The following is a 20235-nucleotide window of genomic DNA, read 5'->3' as shown; positions in this document are numbered from 1 at the left end:
CCAATGTTGACTCTTTGATCACTTTTCCATACTCCTCAAGAGACATTTAGCCATTAATTGGATATCGACTCAGTGGAGTGCAGCCAACCAAACTGGCAGCCTAATTGAAATCATGTTTCTTGAAGAACAGATGGCAAAGCCAGACTCATTGGACTTGAGGAAAGATGTAGTTGGTCGGGAGAGACAGCAAAGAGTTACTTGTGAGTGTTTGAAAGTCATGTATATGTGGAGAAAGGGGCAGGCATATTTGGTGTTGCTCAGAGATGTTTTGAGGCATTGTGACATTGTGTGCTCCCTCCACCGACTTCCCCTGAGAAACGTTAAGCAGAAATAGTATGGACACCTGCCAAGACTTTGCTAATGACCGTGAGATTAGTGAAGGGATAAATTAGAATATCCTCAAGATTTCTTCCAAATACGTAGTCTTGTAGGCTACAGTCCATTTTTTTTCTAATCTTGCTCTATAGTTTTGACTCTACAATAAGTTAATCAGTTACCCTTGATCACCATGATAGTGAAAAAGTTACCTTCATTAGTTCTCTGCCAGTCAGTTTTCCATTACTATAATAAAATACCCGAGTTAATAAACTTACAAAAAGAATAGGTTATTTTGCGTTATAGTTTAGAAAGTTTCATGCTATGCCTGATTGACAGAATGTAGGGGAGGCACATATAGTAGAGCAGAACTGTCCACTTCATAGCTAAGAAGTGGCATGAGAGAAGAATTTCTGGATTCCACAATTCTCTTGGGGTAGCATTCATAAAGCTCTCACTTGAGTGTCCACTCCTTAAAGGTCCAGCCACCACCCTGTGAGGACAAAATTAGGTAATGAGATTTTGGCGGGATCATTCCAGATCCTAACTACAACACCCATCAAGATTAAAATCCATGATGGGAAAGGGAGAGTCCACAGACCCAGAAATGACTTTGGTCCCTCCGTGTCCTCAGTGGTCAAGCCTTACATCATCATCTGTGTCTGGACAGACATGAAGAAGAGGCTGCATCTCCTGAGTGCCCTCTCTTGACACTAGGACAAGTCTTTCTCTACCACTCTAAACACAGATCATGTAGTTCATCTCTGATCTCCAAACTTAACAATGTCTTCCAAAGGGAAGTTGGGGTTTCTTGACAAGATATGTACCTTCTCCTAGCCTCTTTCTTCATGTCTGTGGGTAATTGATAGGACTTGGCAGAGATTTATTAGAAAATCCAGGTGAAGCCACCTGGGTTTCAAGACATAATTGGAAACTTGGCTGGCTGCAGCATGTGAGCCAAGGGTAATCAAAGTTAACCATGAGAGCTCAAAACTTAAGACATGAAAAATGTCTGAGTGCTATAATCACATTCAGGGAAGGGCAGATGTGCTTTCTGAGTAAAAACAACCTTCAGTGTTTTATTAAAGCTTTCAGAAGGAACCAGAACTTATCTCAAATATCTTCCCAGCAACCAGGCTAAGGGAAACGAAGGCCCTACAAAGGTTCTCTTCACTTGCCCTGGAGAAATTTTAGACAGCATTCAAGAGTTTGGATGGACTGGGGGAACCAGACAGTCTAGACAAAAGTCGAAGCCCAACTTCTTTTTTTTTTCCGGAGCTGGGGACCGAACCCAGGGCCTTGTGCTTCCTAGGCAAGCGCTCTACCACTGAGCTAAATCCCCAACCCCTGAAGCCCGACTTCTTACTAGCCCTGTGACCATGAACTAATTGCTTAACCTCTCTGGCTTCAAGTTGTCCATCCATACAAAGATTATGTTAGCATTTGCCTCACAAGACTGTCAAGAGAATAAAACAAGTTAATGAAATTAAAGATGGGTAGATTATGGACATAATAAATAAGTAGATATCAATAAAGAGGCATAATAGAAAGCTAATAGATTGCTAGATAATAGATGATATATTAGACAAAAGAAAACTTTTGAAAAAGATGCTTAGTTATTATTGTTGTTGACGTTGTATAAATTGTGGTGATGGTTTCATGGTTCTATATTTTCTTCCAAGCTTACTAAGGTGCATATCTTAAATATGCCTAGAATTTCATCTGATCACTACATTTAGATCAAAGGCTTTACTTCCCGCACGTACAGGTCCTAATCTAGTGATCTAGAAACTTAAACAGAAGTCTATAGGCAAAACTGTCTCTGTCTCTGCCTATCTCTGCCTCTCTGTCTCTTTGTCTCTGTCTCTGTCTCTTACACACACACACACACAACACAAAAGGTACAGGAGTAACTGTATAACCACTAGAAAAATTCTCACTCACAAAAGGTGAGATCGAAGGCAACAGTGATACCCAGCTGACCAGTCAGCTAGTAAAGGACCAGACTCTTCATGGACAAAAGACAGTTGTTGACCTGGCACTGGGACATTCAGAAGTCTATTGCTGCCTACATTGCTTTCTGCTGCTGACGTCACTTCCTTTTGTTAACACCCTCAATTGCCCCTTTTCTCTATAAGCCTGAATTTCATATCCAGCTTGCAGAAGTTGTTTTCTGACATGAAAGATATTGTGAATATAGAATTACGGAACTGACAGCAACGTAATTTGTAACATAGGCATGTTAGACCATCAAGATATTGGTAGGCTCCTTTAAACCATAAAATGGTGTTCCCTCCCTAGATTCCCTTTCCCCTTTCATTTGGGTTTATATCTTGACCATTTCTTCCCTGGCATGGTCTCATTCTCAAAACACTTTGCCCACTGCACCTAGCACTGGCCAGTCACACAATATGTGTCTTCTCCCATCCCTTTTCTCTAGAGCTAAAAGATTATTTACCACACGTTGCCTTCCAAGTTACTGTTCTTCAAGGTCACCAAAGCCTTTCCACTTTAAGCCATGGACTGTTGACTTTTCACCCCTGAATCCAGTCTGCCACATTCATCTATTGCCACCTAATGGCCCTGAGTTAAGAGTTTTGATAGAGCAGCATCCGTGTCTATCGTCTATCTTGGCATTGGTCAGGATGTTCATGCTAGTTTCTATGATAAACACCATAAGATTACTTACTAAATCCCTAATACATTTAACGGCATCTAATTAGCATTTATTAAATAATTATTTGATGTATACATATATACAAAAAACCCACTGTTTGACACATTGGTACTTATACTTTCCTAATTTCATTTTTTTAACTAAAGCAACACATTTAGGATTACAAGAAACGTGGATCCAGCTTGTGAGCTCAGTTCCCCACACTGTGCTCTGTGCCTGCAGATCACTCCCCAGAAGAAACGCAAGCAAAGGAGGCCCTATCATTCCTCTGATTCTCAGTACAGAAAACTTAAAGCCTGTTCATTTCTCTGTAGGCTTAGATCATTTCTGTTTGTACTTATTATTTATATACTATGAAATACTTTAAATGCTAACTATTGTGTAATAGTTACTTGACAGGACTCTAAAACACAAGGGAGGGATCAATAGCTTTCGAATTAATGAGGTTCTATCCATGAACTAGTTTCCGTAATGCTGGGCAGTGAGCATACGTAATGGAATGTGTCTGCGTCAATGTTTCAGTTCATTCTTGAATGGTCTATTGGTCTAACAGATGCTTTCTCTTCATTGAGGGAGTTTTATCGCACAGATCGTCATTAAGTTTGTCAAAGTCACACATTGCCCTGTGTTGATTCCTACACGAATTATGAAATATAGAACATTTTGAAGGGGGCTGTCTATGTAAATCAAAATGGAAAAAATTGTTTATTGATATAAAGATAAACATCACTCCATTAGTATTTACCAAGCACAGGTTAGTTGGCAGACATTAAGCAGGACCTGTTTTGATATATACCATAAAATACTTTTAAATCAATATTTAAAAGTTTGTTATAGTTTTAATTCAGGTGTGCATGTGTGCGTGCGTGCGTGCGTGCGTGCGTGTTTAGACAGTGGGAAGAACTGGGTAGTAAAATGTAAAATATAGTCACCAAGCAAAATGCCAGAAGATTTATCCTGGTTACAGGCTAAAATCTCAGAAGATTTATTCAATTACATAGACATAATGTCCAAAGTACGTGTCCTTCCTAGATATATAATACACATGTGGACTGGTGCTTAAATACAACTAATGCAAATTACATCACCTTAAGTATTTTTCTGTTTCGTGAAAACAGTGGTGATAGATGAAGGCGAAATGACACAAAAACAATCCTGCTGACACCACAGGTTTAGCCCCTTTCCTAACTTGCTGAATAAACTTTCCTAAGTGCTTCAGGAAATGATGCCCGTCAATCTCTATATACTACTTTATAAGGCCACGGGGACTCAAATCCACACAGTGCACCCAGCGATGGCTGCAGAGAGACGGAAAATCCTCCAGATACCTGAGGCTCTTGCTTTGCGTCTGCCTCTGTCTGCGGTTTGCAGAAGAACCTTGCCCACTCCTCCTCATTCGTAACGAGTGTATATAGTAAACTCTTTGAAATGTGAGTATTATGGGAAGGATCGCAGTTGCTTTAAATTATAGAAGTTGGCAAGTGCCTGGGAGAAGGAGTGGGAGGTTGTTTAAACTGAGAAAGACGGTTGCAGAACTTCGTACGACAGCATGAGCTCGCGCTCCACACACATCCTTCACTTTTCTTCAAGACACTTCTCTGCATTGTTGTGGAGCAGCTTGGGTAATAAACATATTTCTGCTCTGAATAATTTTTAATGGTTTCTAAATTCATGGGAGAACCAAAGCAAGGAAGTCTGATGTTTGGGGAGGACGTCTGAACCCAGCAATGCCCAGGAAAGGTAAGATATCGTTTTCACTACAGCCTTCCTCATTTCCCCCTCCTGTTTCAGCTTTATCAAAATATTTGCAGGAAGAACTACAGACAGCTACTTGTAAGGAGATGGAGGGACGTGTGGATAGAAAGTCAACAAATGATAAATCAGAGGATGGACTCAACAGCAGTCTCTCCTGCTTTCTGTTCCGCTTGATGTAGTAAACGTCTATGTATGGAAATGCTGTTTCTCTTAGGAAAGGTCGGAGGGCTCTCTAAAAACAACCCCAGTCTTTGAGCATAAGCTGTCCAGTGGGCAGTGGGATGATGTATGGTCTACTTTCAGTATTTATTTTTTCCTACAAAACTTGACTTCCAAAGCTGAGAGTCTTAGAACTCTGAAAACTTTCTCATAGATTATATTAACATCCTAAAATGTCTCTCAGTTGTGGCTCCTGTGACTTACTGTTTTGTGGAATATGTTCTGTTATAATTAAGTAAACGATTTGACTCTTTCTCGTAAGATCCTATGAAAATGTTACTTATATTATTTTTGTCTCCCTGGAGGGTAAAACAAAACAAAACAGTCGAACAGGACATTTTTAGCTGAAGTCAAAGTCGGCCGAGGGTGTCTTTATCTGAGTAGGGTGACTGCCTTGTCAATTATGCCTTCAGATAGCTCTTGTGTTTCTTCTATGCATCGGTCATCTACATCTTGGGGTGGAGGGACATGTGAACATTCTGTGTTGCTTTCTATTTCCGGGAGAAACTCCGTTATCAGCGAGCTCCTATTTTCTCAAGGCAGAATTCCAGGTGCAAAAAAAGAAAAATCGCCAGATATTCACTGCGATCAGAAGATGGATCCTGCAGGCTAAAATCTTTAGCCGAGCCCTGCACCCATTGCTTTATGTGCACACATATGTGCTTGCAGGCAGAGGTTAAAGAAGTGTAGGTTCGACTGAGCTGGAGTGGTTGGGACATGGGGGTGACCTCAGTCTGCAAGGCCCACTGGTGTGGAAATATTAGCAATTAAGGCAGTTAGGTCTGGGAGGGAATGGGAGGTCTTGCTACAGTCGCTGTCTCCAGCTAAGAAAGCACTTTACCGTCTTGTTATGTTTTTCTTTCTGCACCAAAGTCTAGTTACATAATGATGATGGCTGTAGCTTCCCTTGTGTTGAGATCTTGGTGATTAAGTTCAGAGTAAAGGTGAAACTTTATAAAAAGCAAGGAGGTGACTATTATTAGTTCCTGGTGAAGTAGTAAAGAGACAACATTTGTGAGCTCCATCCCTCCACCCGTAACTAGTGGGATGGCTAATTCATAAACACCTCCCTTCCAGCTATTCCCTGCTTTCTTTTTCTGCCTCCATTCTACCCACACCAGCCTACAGACCACTACGAGGGAGCAGGGGGTTGGACTATCACCATAGCCTCTCTCCAAGTCCTTCTGGTCCACCCCTGGACTGTAGAGGAAGCCCCCACCCTATCTGGAGGGGGTCTCCAGTACCCCACCCATGACCTCATCGCAGGCAGCTTAGAGAGCTGGATGGCTAGGGCTTGCATGGCGCCTGAGTGGGCCCTGGGGATGGGTGTGGCCTAAAAATGCGCAGTATGGCATGACGTGGCTTCCCATCACGGGCTCCCATGGAGGCTGGCAGCGTTTCTAGAAGCCAAACTTGCCAGACCCCACCCCAGAGCCCAAGAAGCACACCCCCACCCTAGCGCACACACCATGAAGATGAAAACAAAGGCAATCAGGGTTGCTAACAAAATTCCCCCAAGCCAACTGACTCATCTGAGACTCGGCCACAGGGGCTTTGGAAGCAACCAGTCAGGGTTGTCTCCGAAAGGGTCTTGATGAGAGAAACCCAAGGTGACCTAACTGTGTCCTTGTTACAGAATCTGGGAGAGAGAAACAGCCTCTTCCAGGAACTGGGGTATGGATGGGGATAAAGTTAACTGCTGAACTGCCAGGAGAAGACCAGCTACCTGTCTGACCTGCTTTGGTGGGAAGCAGGCTTAGCAAGTTTGTGGGGATATAGAATTGGCCTCAAGTTAGTAGTCCAAACTTGACAAAAGAGGCTTAGGGTATCAGAGGCCACCAAAGGGCTAGAAAAGTAACTCCATGTTCTTCGACAAGCCTTTGTAGAGGCCCCACTGTGTGCCAGGCACTTTACCAATGTGCTTTAAAAGCAATCTTAACATCAGCAGCAGTGCAGATAATATGAGGACACCAAGAAATGTCTCGTACAACAGTCCACTTGGGTCAAAGAGAGAATCGTTCAGCACGGCCTTTGGAACCTCCGGATAAGACTTCGGAGGCTGAGCCCTTTACCACGATAAAGCCAAAGGGTGCTGCACCCGGGCACAGAGGTATAAAGGTCACCCCGGTTTTCCAATGGGGAAATATGTGGGTGGTGAATCTGTTCCCGGATTTTAGGGCCACTAGCGAGAGGACAGTCCAGAGCATTGCTTGGCCGGACAACTTCCGGAATGCCGAAAGCTATGGACCACAGTGAAGCAGGGCATTTGGTTTCAACTTCCCAGATGTTGGACATCAAATCCCAGCATGCACCTGTGTATGAACTTGGATCCATTCAAATATGGGGGTCTTCACTTGTTAGATTAGAATAGCAAATATATTCATCTTCTGAGGGCATTCTGAGGATGGCCTTAGAGAGTCCACATGAGGGCCTAGGCGTGACACTTGATAATATCAGCTATGATCAGCAATTCCGACTTGGGTTTCCTGCCGGACCTGTCTATTTCAGCTGACTAGGAAGTTATCTGGCTCTCCAGGAGTGCAATCATTAGAATCTAGTGTTGTCCGAACTTAAAAGATGCAACTGGAAACCTAATGAGCTGGGAACGCGTATGCATGAGTATGAGATTTCCCCAGGCTTACTAGAAATGTACTGATTTTCAATGGCCACTTCACAGGTTGCCCTCTTCAGAAGCCCACCTGAGATCCAACTCATGTCCTAGAGGACTGACTTAGAATATCCCTTTTTCAATTTTTAGATAGAAGGGGGGCAGAAAAGTAAAAATGCTGTCAGTGAGTGAAAACTGGGAGCTTCAGCCTCCACCTCCTGGCCAAGGACCCCACTGTGCAGCATGTCCACGCTAAGAAAGCTCTGTCTAACATCCAGGGACTTCCCAACCAAAGGGACAGAAGACAATGTGCTGTACAGATCGGAAATGCCAATTTCAATCGCTGTAATAGAGAATGTAGCAGAGATTCCAAGCAAATGAAACTTCAAAAGAGAAGATCCCAGTAATCAGATGGGCCAGTCATGTTCCTTAATCCCGCTTGATCCTACACAACATGCATAACTTACACCCCTCGGATGGCAGAAGGAATTCATTCCACACATGAGAAAATTGAGAGAGACCCAGAGGAACTTAGAAAACTTCCTAATCTTTCAGAGTCTACGTGCTAAAGGAGTGGGGGATGGGGTGTCTGCAAAGGGAGTCCACAAATCAGGTAACATGTAATATGATCCCTAAAGAACTAGTACAGACCGGTGGGTGGGGCACTGGACACCAACAGAGTGCAGGAGAGAACTGGAGAGTGTCAGAGAGCAGTCCTGACAGAATGGGAGTGCAGCCACAGAGTGGAGTACCAGGGAAGATAAACTGCGAACATCCATTGCAATCACAGCAAACCTTGAAGGCCAGAACACAAGGTTTGGGTATTGTTGTTTTGTTTTGTTTCATGAAATAACCATCAAATGTTTGCAAATAAGAAAATAATGTGATGGTAACAAAGGGGAAACCTTGCTAGAAACTAGACAGTGAGACACCAGTGGCTGAAGGAGGCTCTTGCAGACATTATGTGGAGAAGGGTACACTAGGCTCAGTCTACAGAGTCCAAACCATCACCGTGGCCTTTGAAATGGCAACCCTCAGGCCTCACTGATCCACATCCCCTGCGGTCCTTCTCAAATCCAGTGCAGTGAACTGGGGTAAAGAATGAGAAGTTGACCCAGGAGAGTCCCCCCCACCCCCAGTCCACATTCATGAAGATGACATTTTCAGCAGTCATGGAAATCGTGAACTATACAGTTCCCTATTTCATCACTGGGTTCCAGACATTTACCTCATATCAAGCAGGCACAATTCCAAAACAACTTTTGACTCTACAAAAGTTTTAGGAGTTTACAGCTATAGCCATTACATAATAATAATATTGGCAAGCAATGGTGGGGGTGCTTGTTTTAATATATCCCTTCAGGAAGGACTAAAGTCCCTCCTCCTGGCTGTCTGCCATTTGCAAAAATAAACTCTCCCGTGTCTGAGGATTTTGACAGCAGTTTGTGCCACACTCTCTGAGTTTTGAATGATATGCACCGGGTTGCTTTATGAGCGTCTACAATGTCCAATACCCCAGGTGATGGCATTCAGAGATCAGGATTCAACTCCCCTTGATTTCCCAATGCCTTACAAATGGAACAGACCAGAATCTTAATTTACAAGTGGGGGTCTGCAAGAAATGTCACATTCCTGTACTGTCTTAATCAACTGAAATCTGATCCCAAAAATCCACACGAGCAGGGCCTGAACTTGGAGTATGACTGATGCTGCCAGCTGCACCATCTGCAGCACCAGGATCAGGCAATGACCTTGGGCAAACCTTGTTCACACCAGTTAAGACAGCTCTCATTGACTGCATGTCCCTTGGGCCTTTGAATCTCACTTCCAAACCCTGGCTGGAGACTAGGATTCATTGAAAAGATGGGGAAGCCTAGTATGTGAGCATTACTAATCGGCCCTGTCCACTGAGCTATGACAAACTGTGATGGATGACATATTGATTCCTCATAGACTCTTCAACCCAAGTCTGGCACATCTGGGAAAACCTTTCATCTAAACCTATTCACTTCCTCCACCCCCATGCATACATTTTTTTAAAAAATTTTTGAGATTGTGGTTTAATTTCCTCCCTTCAAGCCCTCCCATATGCCCCTCCCTACTCTCCTTCAATGGCCTCTTTCTTTCATTAACTGTTACTGTATGCAACATCATGCATTTGTATATGCACACATATATATTCCTAAATAAAACCAGTTGACTTTTATATAATACTATTACTTGCATGTGTGTTTTCAAGGCTGACCATTTGACACTGGACAACTAAGAGGGCCTCTTCCCTGGGGAGGCCCACCTCTCCTGCTGCCATCTTTCTCAGTTGCCTGGAGTTCTCTGTATAGGCTTAGAGCCCCACAGGGGCCCCTTTCCCTTTGCAGTTTAGACTGTTGCTTGGTGTCGTCCTTGTGAAGCCAGAACTCTCTGAAAAGAAAGGCAAAATTTTTTTCTCTTTCCTTGAAACAAGGAAGCGCAAACGGTCTGTCAGCACCCTTGACGTGTGGAGAACAGCACATAAATGAACACTTCAGGACGTGATTCTGTCGTGCGACTTTTAGATATTAAATAACCACCAGGAAATGGGCACCTCACTAGTTAATAAAACAAATTCTTCAAAGTTACAAGCTTTCACCAAGGAAGTGTTTACTGTGTTCACATTAATAGTACTCTTTTCTTAAGTGCCTGCTACATAGCCAGCACTGCACCCATACTGTGTCAACACTAGCCTTGTTTTTAGGTAAGGGAAGGTGAGAGACTTGCCTAAGGACCTCTAGGTATGTATGTGTGTGCATGTGTTTGCATGCACATGTGCATATGCCTATGGAAGCCAGAGGACAACTTAGATATTGTTCCTCAGGAAACATCCACTTTTATTTCCTTTGAGAAAGGGTCTCTCACTGGCCTAAGTAGGCTAGAGAGACTGCCCACTGTGCTCCAAGGATCTGTGTCTGCCTCCTCAACACTGGGACTTCACGAGCACACTACCATGTTCACCGAGTACTATTTCCAGATTTTTAAACATGAGCGGGTGCTAGAGTTAGAACCCAGGTCCTTGTGTCTGTATGGCAGACACATTACCAACTAAACCATCTCTCCAGCCCATGAAGTAGGTATTTCCACTCAGGTCTATCTCAAAAAACCAGCCACATACTTTCTACTCTGTCCCACAGAATTCCAGAAGAAATGCCTTGTTTTTTGTTCAGCAATGCAGAACTCTGATCTTGGCTAATCCCTCAGTAACTACCTCCAATTAAAATGAAATGTTTTATCATTTTGCTTTATGTATATAGATGTTTTGCCCAGATGTATGTCTGTGTACCAGGGGCATGCCTGGTGCCTCAGGAACCACTGAGTGCCCTGGTATTGGACTTTCAGATAGGTATAAGCAGCTATAAATGGAACACTTGTCCTCTAGAAGAGCAGTCAGTGTTCTTTACCACTGAGCCATCTCCATAGTTTCTGAAACACAATTTAAATGGAACTCTTCTGTCGATATATAGTTTCTACTTGGTGTGGTAAGAAACATCTAAAATGGCTTATTACCCTGCCTCCTAACTCACAGGAATGAAGGCCGATGGATGATGCATTCCTGTTGAAGAGAGTGTGATAAAATAAATGATATTGTTCCATGCAGAGTTGAAAAAGAGACCAAATTCTCATCCATTTTTCTGTCTTCTGCCTGCATACTCATGAGAAGAAAATACCTCCTAATTAATGAATGGCTAACTTACAGAAAAGCATCAGACTGGTTCAGCTTTGAGCCTCTGCATTCTATCAATAATGTAAAGCCAAAGCTGATACTGTCGCCCTGAAACACATTGCTACCAGATGGTCTCAGACAAAATTCGAGAGCAAACATTAAAACACTATTTGCTAGCTAATGGCCAACATCCTCCAAACAGCTTATCCCTTTAAATTTGAGAATTTTTTTAGAGTATTGTGGCTTTTTTCTACATTAACCTATTTACATAAGACTTTATGAAGTAATTTCTATTTTGTACCATTCTAAACTCTAGTTTGGCATTAACCTGGTATCGACTTGTTTACCAGGCGTTCCATCAGTTTCCGGGATCACTGCCATTTCCTTGTACACTCTACAATAAAGATCATGTTTCTGTGTGTGAATTTAGGGGATGTTATGTTTTCAATGTGTTCCCCAAATGTGGGTATTGAAAGCAGAAGTCCCATTCGACAGTGCTGGGAGGCAGAGTTTAGTGGGAGGCATTTAGGTCATGTGGACTCCACTGTCTTGAGCATATCGATGCCCTCTGCACAGGGATTCCTTGTGATGAGTTCCATTGTACACTTGTGCTTGTGTCCTGTTGCTTTCTAACAAGATAAAACATCAAGGCCCTCCCTTATGAGATAAGGGCTCTTTGATTCAGCCTCCAGAACTTTACCCCTAATCTTGAGTTAGAAGAAAGAGCATGACAATCAATTAGTGATCTCAAATGGAAAATCAGATGTTTCTCAGGGTATCCCTAACTACCACTCAGGATACTGTCTGGCACTCCCAGAACAGGGGAGCTGTTAATGGGACTCAAAGATCCAATTTCTATTAATTCTAAATTTGTACCCAAAATCCTATTACAAAAAAAAACAACTAAGATAGTCTGCATCTTAAAATGTTTCTAACAAAGCTTGTTTTCATGGATTTATTAGAGTTCTGGTTTTTCCTTTTCCTAGTTAACTAAAATTAATCATAAATTAAGAGCTTGTAATTATGATCTTTTTATATGCCAGTCTCAGCCCTGACTTTTCCCTGCTTTGTGACAATGCATAACTCTATTTGACCTGTCAGAGTTTCTGTTCCTCCTTGAAAATGGGACGAATGTCTACCTGTATTGCCCTGGCTCAGTGGATGCATTGATACATTACATAAGGGAAAGTGTGGAGGCTGGGAGGTAAACCACAAACGAGTTCTTTCCCGGAGCCTCATCCTTAAGGCCAACTTGATAACCTCCCCTTTTACTCCTTTACTATGTTGGATTTCTTCCCGCTGAACAAATGAACACCTAATTTAATGAATGCAAACAAAATACAAGTGAGAAACCTAAGCATACCAGGAACTCGAGAAGAGACTTGTGGGAGTGTAAACATGTAGAGGAAGATAACTGCAGCCAAGCTGGACATGTTTCCATGACGTTGTGGGCTGGCCTTGACTTGCTTCCGTTATGTCATGGGCAGGTATCCACAGTCTCATTTTCTATGGTTTCATTGTAGATCAGCCCCCTTCTGTAGTCATCCATGGCCTGAGAAGATGAAAGAGAAAGTTCCATAAGTAAATAACTCATGTTTTAAGTTATACATCATTCAGAGAACTATAGTAAACCTCACAGCATGCTGCACTCTCCTCCCAGGAACATGGATCTGTCCTCTGTCCCTTCTGTGTGTACCACCTATGTCCTAGTCACTTGGTAGCTTTTCCAGTGATCAAACTGAGTCTTCTCAGATGTATCAATTAAACACTATCATATATATGTATTGCAGATTTTAAAATCCATGGTAAATGGAAGTCAGTTCTATGTGAGGTTTTGAATATCCACTGGATTTTCCAATGTTATCTCTGTAGAGAAAAGAGCATATGAATGTCTGGTTTGGGATGACTTGTGCTTGCTACTTGCATACATAAATCAACTCCTTCCTGGTTTCTATCAATGAAAGAAAATATAACTGCTTCTCAAAAATACATATCAGTGGGACACCAGCAATACTCTGAGTTAGAGGCCACAGTTATATACCTACAGGCATAAGCAGGGGCTACACACAAATGCATATGTACAGGGAAGACCCCCCCAGGGCATCTTTAGCTGAAGCAGATGCTCTGGGGATGGTATCCAAGGAAAATGTGGCCTATCAGTACCAGATCTTCAGAATGTTTTAATGAAACCTTCATGTTTAGGTTTCTTAATGAAAAGAAGCATGAGTACCTCAGTCCAACGACACAATTCACAAAAACAAACAAAAGGAGATCCCTGGGGCTCCACTGGCCAGCCTGCCTAGTCTAATACATGTCTGAGTTTCAGGTCAGAGGCACACCACTTCAAAAACAAGGTGAGTAGCTCCTGAGGACTAACAGTCATACTTCTGACCACACACACACACACACACACACACACACACACACAAATGCACACAAAAATGTATACAACACATGCACACACACACACACACACACACACACACACAAATACTTGTGATGTGTCTGACCTACAGAAACGGCACTTTCATATGGTTCAACTCATTATTATATAGAAATATTTTAAAGTCCTATTTTATTGTCATGTGAAATCTCAGGAGCACATGCCACTCAGCAAGTTTTTAGGGCTGGATTTACAAACACATGCTACCATGTCTGTTTCTGTGTTTGTTTGTTTGTTTGTTTGTTTGTTTGTTTGTTTGTTTTTGTGAGTTGTGCCGTTGGACTGAGTTTCTCATGCTTCTTTATCAAGCATTTTGCTGGAAGAGCCATTTTCCCTGCTCAGGAAAATTTCATTAAGAAATCTAAATATATGCAGATGTTCCCAGTAGCAGCATATGTTGCAGCGAACACTCACCCTACAGAAGTTGCAACAGCCCGTGAAGCCCCTTCATGTTCCACACACTACACAGCTCACACTGTACATCCGCCCCTGTAGGACCTAAAGCCTTATGACCATCAGAAGCAATATAAGTGATACATAATGTGTTGTCCAAGAGAGCTAGTATCTTCACATCTCAGTCAGAAGTCTCAGAGGGTTACATGTAAAATATGTTCTACTGCCCGTTCCCAAAAGGGTAGACAGTGGAGCCAACAATCAGATAATTCTGTCATGTGCTCTTGGCAGCGTCAGGCTCTATACTCCTTCGCTCCTCTGCAGCGACTCAGCTTCCCCTTCATCCCCCTCTTTTCTGATCCTTAACCAGGTCCCTGTCTGACGGCTGCCTCCTCCATTGCTTTCTTCCTGCTCTCTTCTTTGAACCATGCCTGTCTTTCATTTTCTGCTTTCTGTTTATCCATTTTGTCATCCCTCAGTCTCTGCCCTTCCCATTCCTTTCTCTCCAAGTCCACTCCTCTTGCATTTCCTCACACCGGCTCTTATCTGGAGTCTTTCTCTTCGTTTTTGTTTGTGCATCTGTCTCCTTCAGTTTCTATGTCCCTAGGTAACTGAGGTTTCCAGCACAGTACCCGGATTTTTAGCAAACATTCCATAAATGCCAGTCAGTCCTTTTGTGTGTGATTTTAAGTGAAGGGAAAGAAATATGCAAAATAAACTGAAGTGGAAACATAAAATCAGAGCCATGAAAAGGAGGAGAAATAAAATATGTGACCCGAAAGACTCAGCCTGGTTAGAATGATTGACCATGAAATCCTGCTTCCTGGCAGCCCACCAGCGAATTTTTAGACCCATGAAATCTTTGGCGTATGGAGGTGAAGGGCCAAAGGAGAGGAAATGAATTCTCCTTTTGCCTTGACCCAGCCCTGCTTTTGGAGCACATATTATTCCCCATAACTCCATTTTGTTTTCAGCAATCCATTAATCTTTCACTGTACACCCAGAGCTCCGTCGTGTTAAAGCCTCATTCACATCCTGTTTGGAAGGATGTTCTATATGGTAAAATACAAGGCTTCTGATGAAGGCCATTTTTATAGATGCTGTCGCTATGGTCTTCTGAAAGGAGACCTGTAAGTCTTGGTTAATGAACTTCCTGGATGCAGGTTCCAGGTGCAGGGTGTTGGTTTAAGGGGTAAAGAAAAATATAAATGAAGGGACGACAGCATTTCAGATTCTTCCGTTTTTCTTCAAAGGCACCTAGTGCTTCTCCCTTCCTTGCCTCTTGCCTATCACCCTCTCTCTGAGACCCATTTCAGGTTAAATATCTTATTCCAGTGAGAATCTCAAACTTTACTGCCAATGCCTTGTTATTTAATCCAAAAAGTCATCAAGGTGATGACTGGCTCCAGAGGTGAACTCAGTTCTTGCATTTTCTAGCTGGTATCATTGGTCACTTGGTTTTTCATCGGCATCTCTTTGTTTAAAAAAAATAGGCTAGGGGTATCCATTAGACTCACTATAGGGTTGAAGCAAACAAGCAACCCAGACCCCTGCTTGGTTCAAGCCATATGCACATCACTCTCCCAACAATATTCTAGCCACACGGGACGGCACCTGCAAGCCTCCCTTCTCCAAAGCAATTTAGTCATTTTATATTCCACCCCCAATGACTCTTAGTAAAACTAACTCCTTTAGTGGCCAAAACATATCCTGATACTAAGCCTAGATTGGTTTAGGCTGCATCTACAGGAAGGAAGACTCTATCCTCAACATAAACATTTGGAGAGGAAAAAAACCCTACTACCATCTTAAGCCTATGCATAATCAGCATGTGATTACATATGCATAATTATACAATATTAAAATCATATGCATCATAGGCAAAACATATCCGATGGCTTACATAACTCAAACCTATCAATTAAAATAGAAATCACCCATACTCTGCCCCTACCACTAACTCTTCCTTCCAAAGCCACACAAAGAAACTCCTGGCAGTAACCATGGGCATTGAGGAAGGACTTGTGCTTGAAGCTCTCTTGTTCTCTGTCTGTCTGTACTTCCACCTCACTTTGGAATAAAACCCCTCCATCCTGTGCTACTTATTGGTTCTTCAACAAGATGCCAAGGACCTGCTAACACCCAGTCCAGACAGAAACCATTGGTAACAGGGTTTCAATGAAATAGTAAGGTGCTATTTAAATAAACCACAGCTACTGTTAAAATCCTGTCCTCACTCTTGGGAGTGGACTAGAATAGAAACTATTAGCAAGCAGGGTATGGACTGAATCTTGGTACATCGTGTTCTCTTCCCTCCCTTCCTTTGTCCTTCTCTTTTTTCCCTTTCCTTCTTTCCTCTCCTTTTAATGCCCCCAGTGTGAACACACATTTAATGAGCATCCTAATTTAACACAGTCTGTAGATTTCACGGCAACAGTTCCAACTGTAAACTGACTTCATTGTGAAACCTGAACTCTCTTCTAGATGAGGCAATATTCTGAGCCTGACTTAGGTTTGTTGAGGTGCCTGGTGAGAGAAGAAAGCATGCGTGATGGTGTCATGTATCTTAAGAATGTGGGCATTACAGCCATAGCCTCAAACCTGGCTGCACCTTAACTATTAGTAAGGGAGCCTCAAAAAGTCCCTAAAGTGCAGGCTTTACCCACAGCCATTTACATCAGAGCTCTGGGGGGGGGTGGGGAGGGTGGAAGTGAGGCATGCATAATTTTTAGAGCTCCCCCAGTGACTGTAAAGTGCAATCCTTATGAAGAATCGCCAATTTAAGGACTGTGTTAACCAATGGTGTGGAAATCTGCTGAGTTCCCAGGGCTTTGTGTCTCTCCCTTGATTTGAAGGCACTGATCATTCTTTAGCGCCTGCAAAACCCTTCTAGGAACTTTGAAGAAAGGGAAGCCAGGCTGTGGAAAGATGGCTACGAAATGTCTACAGCAAGTATACTGGTTTTTCAATAACAACAACAACAGCAACAACAAAATGGTGGGCGGGAGGGAATGGGGCTAGAGGAATTAGCAAAAATAACACAATTCAGTTTCAGAATACAATTGATTTTTAGAATATGCAAGGCCTAAGCATTTTTGGGCCAGGCTAAGTCTCACCAAATCACATTAAGTTTATCAGTTAAACTTTTTTTAAATAGTGAGACATCGTTTGCCTTCATCCAACAGATTTATCAGAGAGTCTTGACCAAGTGGCTTCCCTCCACCACACCTCATTGTATTTTCCTTCTTAATTGCTGCTTGTGGAACTGGCCAGATGTGTGTCACTTCATTACCTCTCTTATCTTCTCAATTATTTCACAAAGTGTCTACCCTCCATTTTACCCACAAGGAACAATCTTCACATGAGTAAACAGAACTCACGGAGCACAAGAGTTCGCCTAAAGGCAGTAAGGAGCCAAGCTAAGACTCAAGCCTGGGTCGTTATGAGCCTCTAAAGCCCACTGTCTTTGACCCTGATAGTCTGGATGTAAAACACAGCCTCAACTCCTGCAAAACTGGGTGTCCATTTTATTACCTGAAAAAAAAAAAGACAACTTTGCCCCAAAGGGGCAAAGAGTCTCAGAATAAAAGGAAAAAAAATATGCCCAAGGCTGTAACTCTCTTTTCAGGTCCAAATCATTTCAAAGAAAAGTGGAAGGGTGTGAGGTCTCTGCTTTCATTGACACAGATGCCCAGAATGTTGGTAGAGGAAAAGCCAGAATAGAAATTGCCCATAACTGCCACTAATCAGGAAACGTCACTCCCTCAGCTCTTGACAGTCAGGGTTCGACAGGAATGATTGCTCCAAACACCATTCATCTCTACCATCTGCTCCTTCCTCCTCCATGGACAAGGACTCCCTGCTGACCTCTGTCTGCCAAAGCATCATGTGTGCCAACTCATTTGGCCATCTCCTCTTGAGGAGACCGAATCTCCACAGCCTTTGATTGCTCCAAAAACTGATTAGTGCCCATTTGTAAGCCACAGTCTCCTGCTCATGCCTCCAGGTGTCTGTGATCCACAGAGCTTTGATTTCTGGTCTATTAACTTAGAAGAGAATTAAACCTAATAAAAATATAGCATTAGCTCTAAATAGCCGCGTAATGCAGGGCAGCGAGATGCTCTCCTTTGGTCTGCAGAATGCGGACGGAGATTTCTGTGAGTTCCCCTCTGCAATGAGGGGAATGAGCAAAATGTCACTTCCTCCTCATAAGAAAGGCTGATGCAATATCCCCTTGAAGGAGTAAATGGCACTTTATATTGCCTTAATAAAAACAAATATACTTTAATGATACATTTAAAGGGGGAAACTGGTTTGCAACTTCATTCCAGAACAAATTTAAGTTCCTCGAGAATAAATTTTAATAAGACTGTAGTTTGGCTTATTCAGTTTGGATAGAAAAAAAAAAATGCCACAATGTCCAATAAAGCAAAGATCAACTAACTAAGCATTTACTTCTTTTACAGCTTGCATTTTCAATTTCTTTTCAAATATTATTCTAACAAGATTTTGAAAGAAGTCACGTTGTACATCCATAAATACAACCGTCTCTGATAGAACACATGACTCAGACCAAATTGGTTCAGGGAGTTTATGGCAATTTGGTCATGGCTGCTGTCCAGGACATCCACAGTTTATTGCAACAGTTATAAGGAGAAGTGGAAAGTGGGTACTGGCTCAGCATTCTGCCTGCAGTGGGACTTCAGCTCTAACTGGGTGTGGGACTAGTATCATCCCCCACTATTGGCCTCCCATAGTCGTTTATCATCACTTCTTACCTAAAAAGAAGCTGAGGGAGATGAAATAGACAGCACGACCAATACGTGCTTGAGATTAGCATATGAGCTGCACTTCTCTAGTTTTGCAAACTGTGTTAGAATCCATACCTAAATATGCCTTGGAAGGTAACAAAAACCAAGGGAGAGACAATCTCTAGGCTCCAAATCTGGAGGCAAACTTTCTGGAGTATAAAGCTTTCAGAAGGCACATCCTAGTGTTCGCAGCCAAGATAACAGGTTTCAATGGCCTTGTCCACAGTTGGTTGTAAGTGAAGCTTTTGTGGAAGACTGATGTGTGTATTTAATCACCATCAAAGCCCAACTTGCAGGTAGAAAAAAAAATGAGGCAAAGCAGTCACAGGAGAAAAGGATGCACAGGGTTCTAAAGGAATGTAAAAACCCACATACATCTTCAGGAACAGGAAAGGGGAGACTTGCCTATGGTATCTTCCCTGAAGGCCAACTAGCTCTGTTCAGTCAGTAAAGAATGTTCTAGAAGAAAAATTGTAAGATGAAAGAAAGAGATTAGAAAAGGATTTGGACTGTGAAAGGATGGAAATGGAGGGGAGGTGATTCTGACTTTCTTCTGAAAGGAATTGGAAGCCATCAAAGGCTCTGGTGTGAGGGAGAGACATGTGGGAAGCAGAATTTGAGAAGATTAAGCCACTGCAGTGCGGGAGGGGAGGGATTGCAGTCTGAGGCCAGATGGGGGCCTTTCCTGTCACTCCAAGGCTCTCTGAAGGTCAAAGCTATGTGAGGCTCTGAGTTCTTTCAGCTCTGCTGATCCATGCCCTGGGCACAGGAAAACCCAGAGAGGATGAGCCAGTGGCCCAGAGCTTGGCCTAATGTGCTTCATGCTGAAGGCTCTAAGTACCCTTGGCCTTTGATGTGGAAATATCATCGGGACATTGAGTGGATTCCAGAAGGTCTTCCGGGGGAGAAAATGCAATACAAGAGGCCACGCACAACACACATGTGGACCTCGACAAGCAGAGGGATACTAATGAGAGAAAAACCAGACTGGAGAAAACATGAGATCTCTCTCCCAATGCAGTAGGACATACATTTAAATTATGAGTCCCAGTGCAGAAACAATATTTATCTCACTTGAATGCTGCTAGTGTTTGAGGAATGGTTTTCCGCAGACATTCTGCCTTACCCTCTGCGTACTCATACATGCACGTGAGGCTTTGTGAATTCTACAGAGCAATCCACAGAGCCCAGTGCACCAGGGGCATCCTAACTAGGACTCCAATTTGGAAGCAAAAGGTTCTTTCACATTGGGTAGAGCTTATAAAAATTCAAGAATGCTATGCTAGGGAACAAGAATTGAACCTGCAATCACTCTTAGCC

General features: G+C 42.7%; 1 protein-coding gene across 3 annotated transcripts in view; it reads left to right on the top strand.

Annotated features, from left to right (window-relative positions):
- Positions 1 to 4217: 4217 nt before the first annotated feature.
- The window catches only part of C1qtnf7 (C1q and TNF related 7), a 112517-nt gene continuing 96499 nt past the window's right edge, over positions 4218 to 20235 (top strand). Inside the window, exon 1 of one of the 3 annotated variants that reach the window (XM_039091942.2) lies at positions 4218 to 4422. Coding sequence is in view for 2 of the 3 variants with exons in the window: in XM_006251073.5 (XP_006251135.1) it covers positions 4720 to 4732 (13 nt within the window). In the remaining variant the exon portion in view is untranslated. Of the gene's footprint in view, positions 4733 to 20235 lie in introns of all 3 variants that reach the window. The other 2 variants (XM_006251073.5, XM_039091943.2) reach the window with 2 other exon arrangements.

The sequence above is a fragment of the Rattus norvegicus genome, chromosome 14, assembly GCF_036323735.1.
Source record: "Rattus norvegicus strain BN/NHsdMcwi chromosome 14, GRCr8, whole genome shotgun sequence".
Taxonomy (NCBI): Eukaryota; Metazoa; Chordata; class Mammalia; order Rodentia; family Muridae; genus Rattus; species Rattus norvegicus.
The sequence above is the reverse complement of the archived record's forward strand: the minus strand, read 5'-3'. Positions and strand labels throughout refer to the sequence as shown.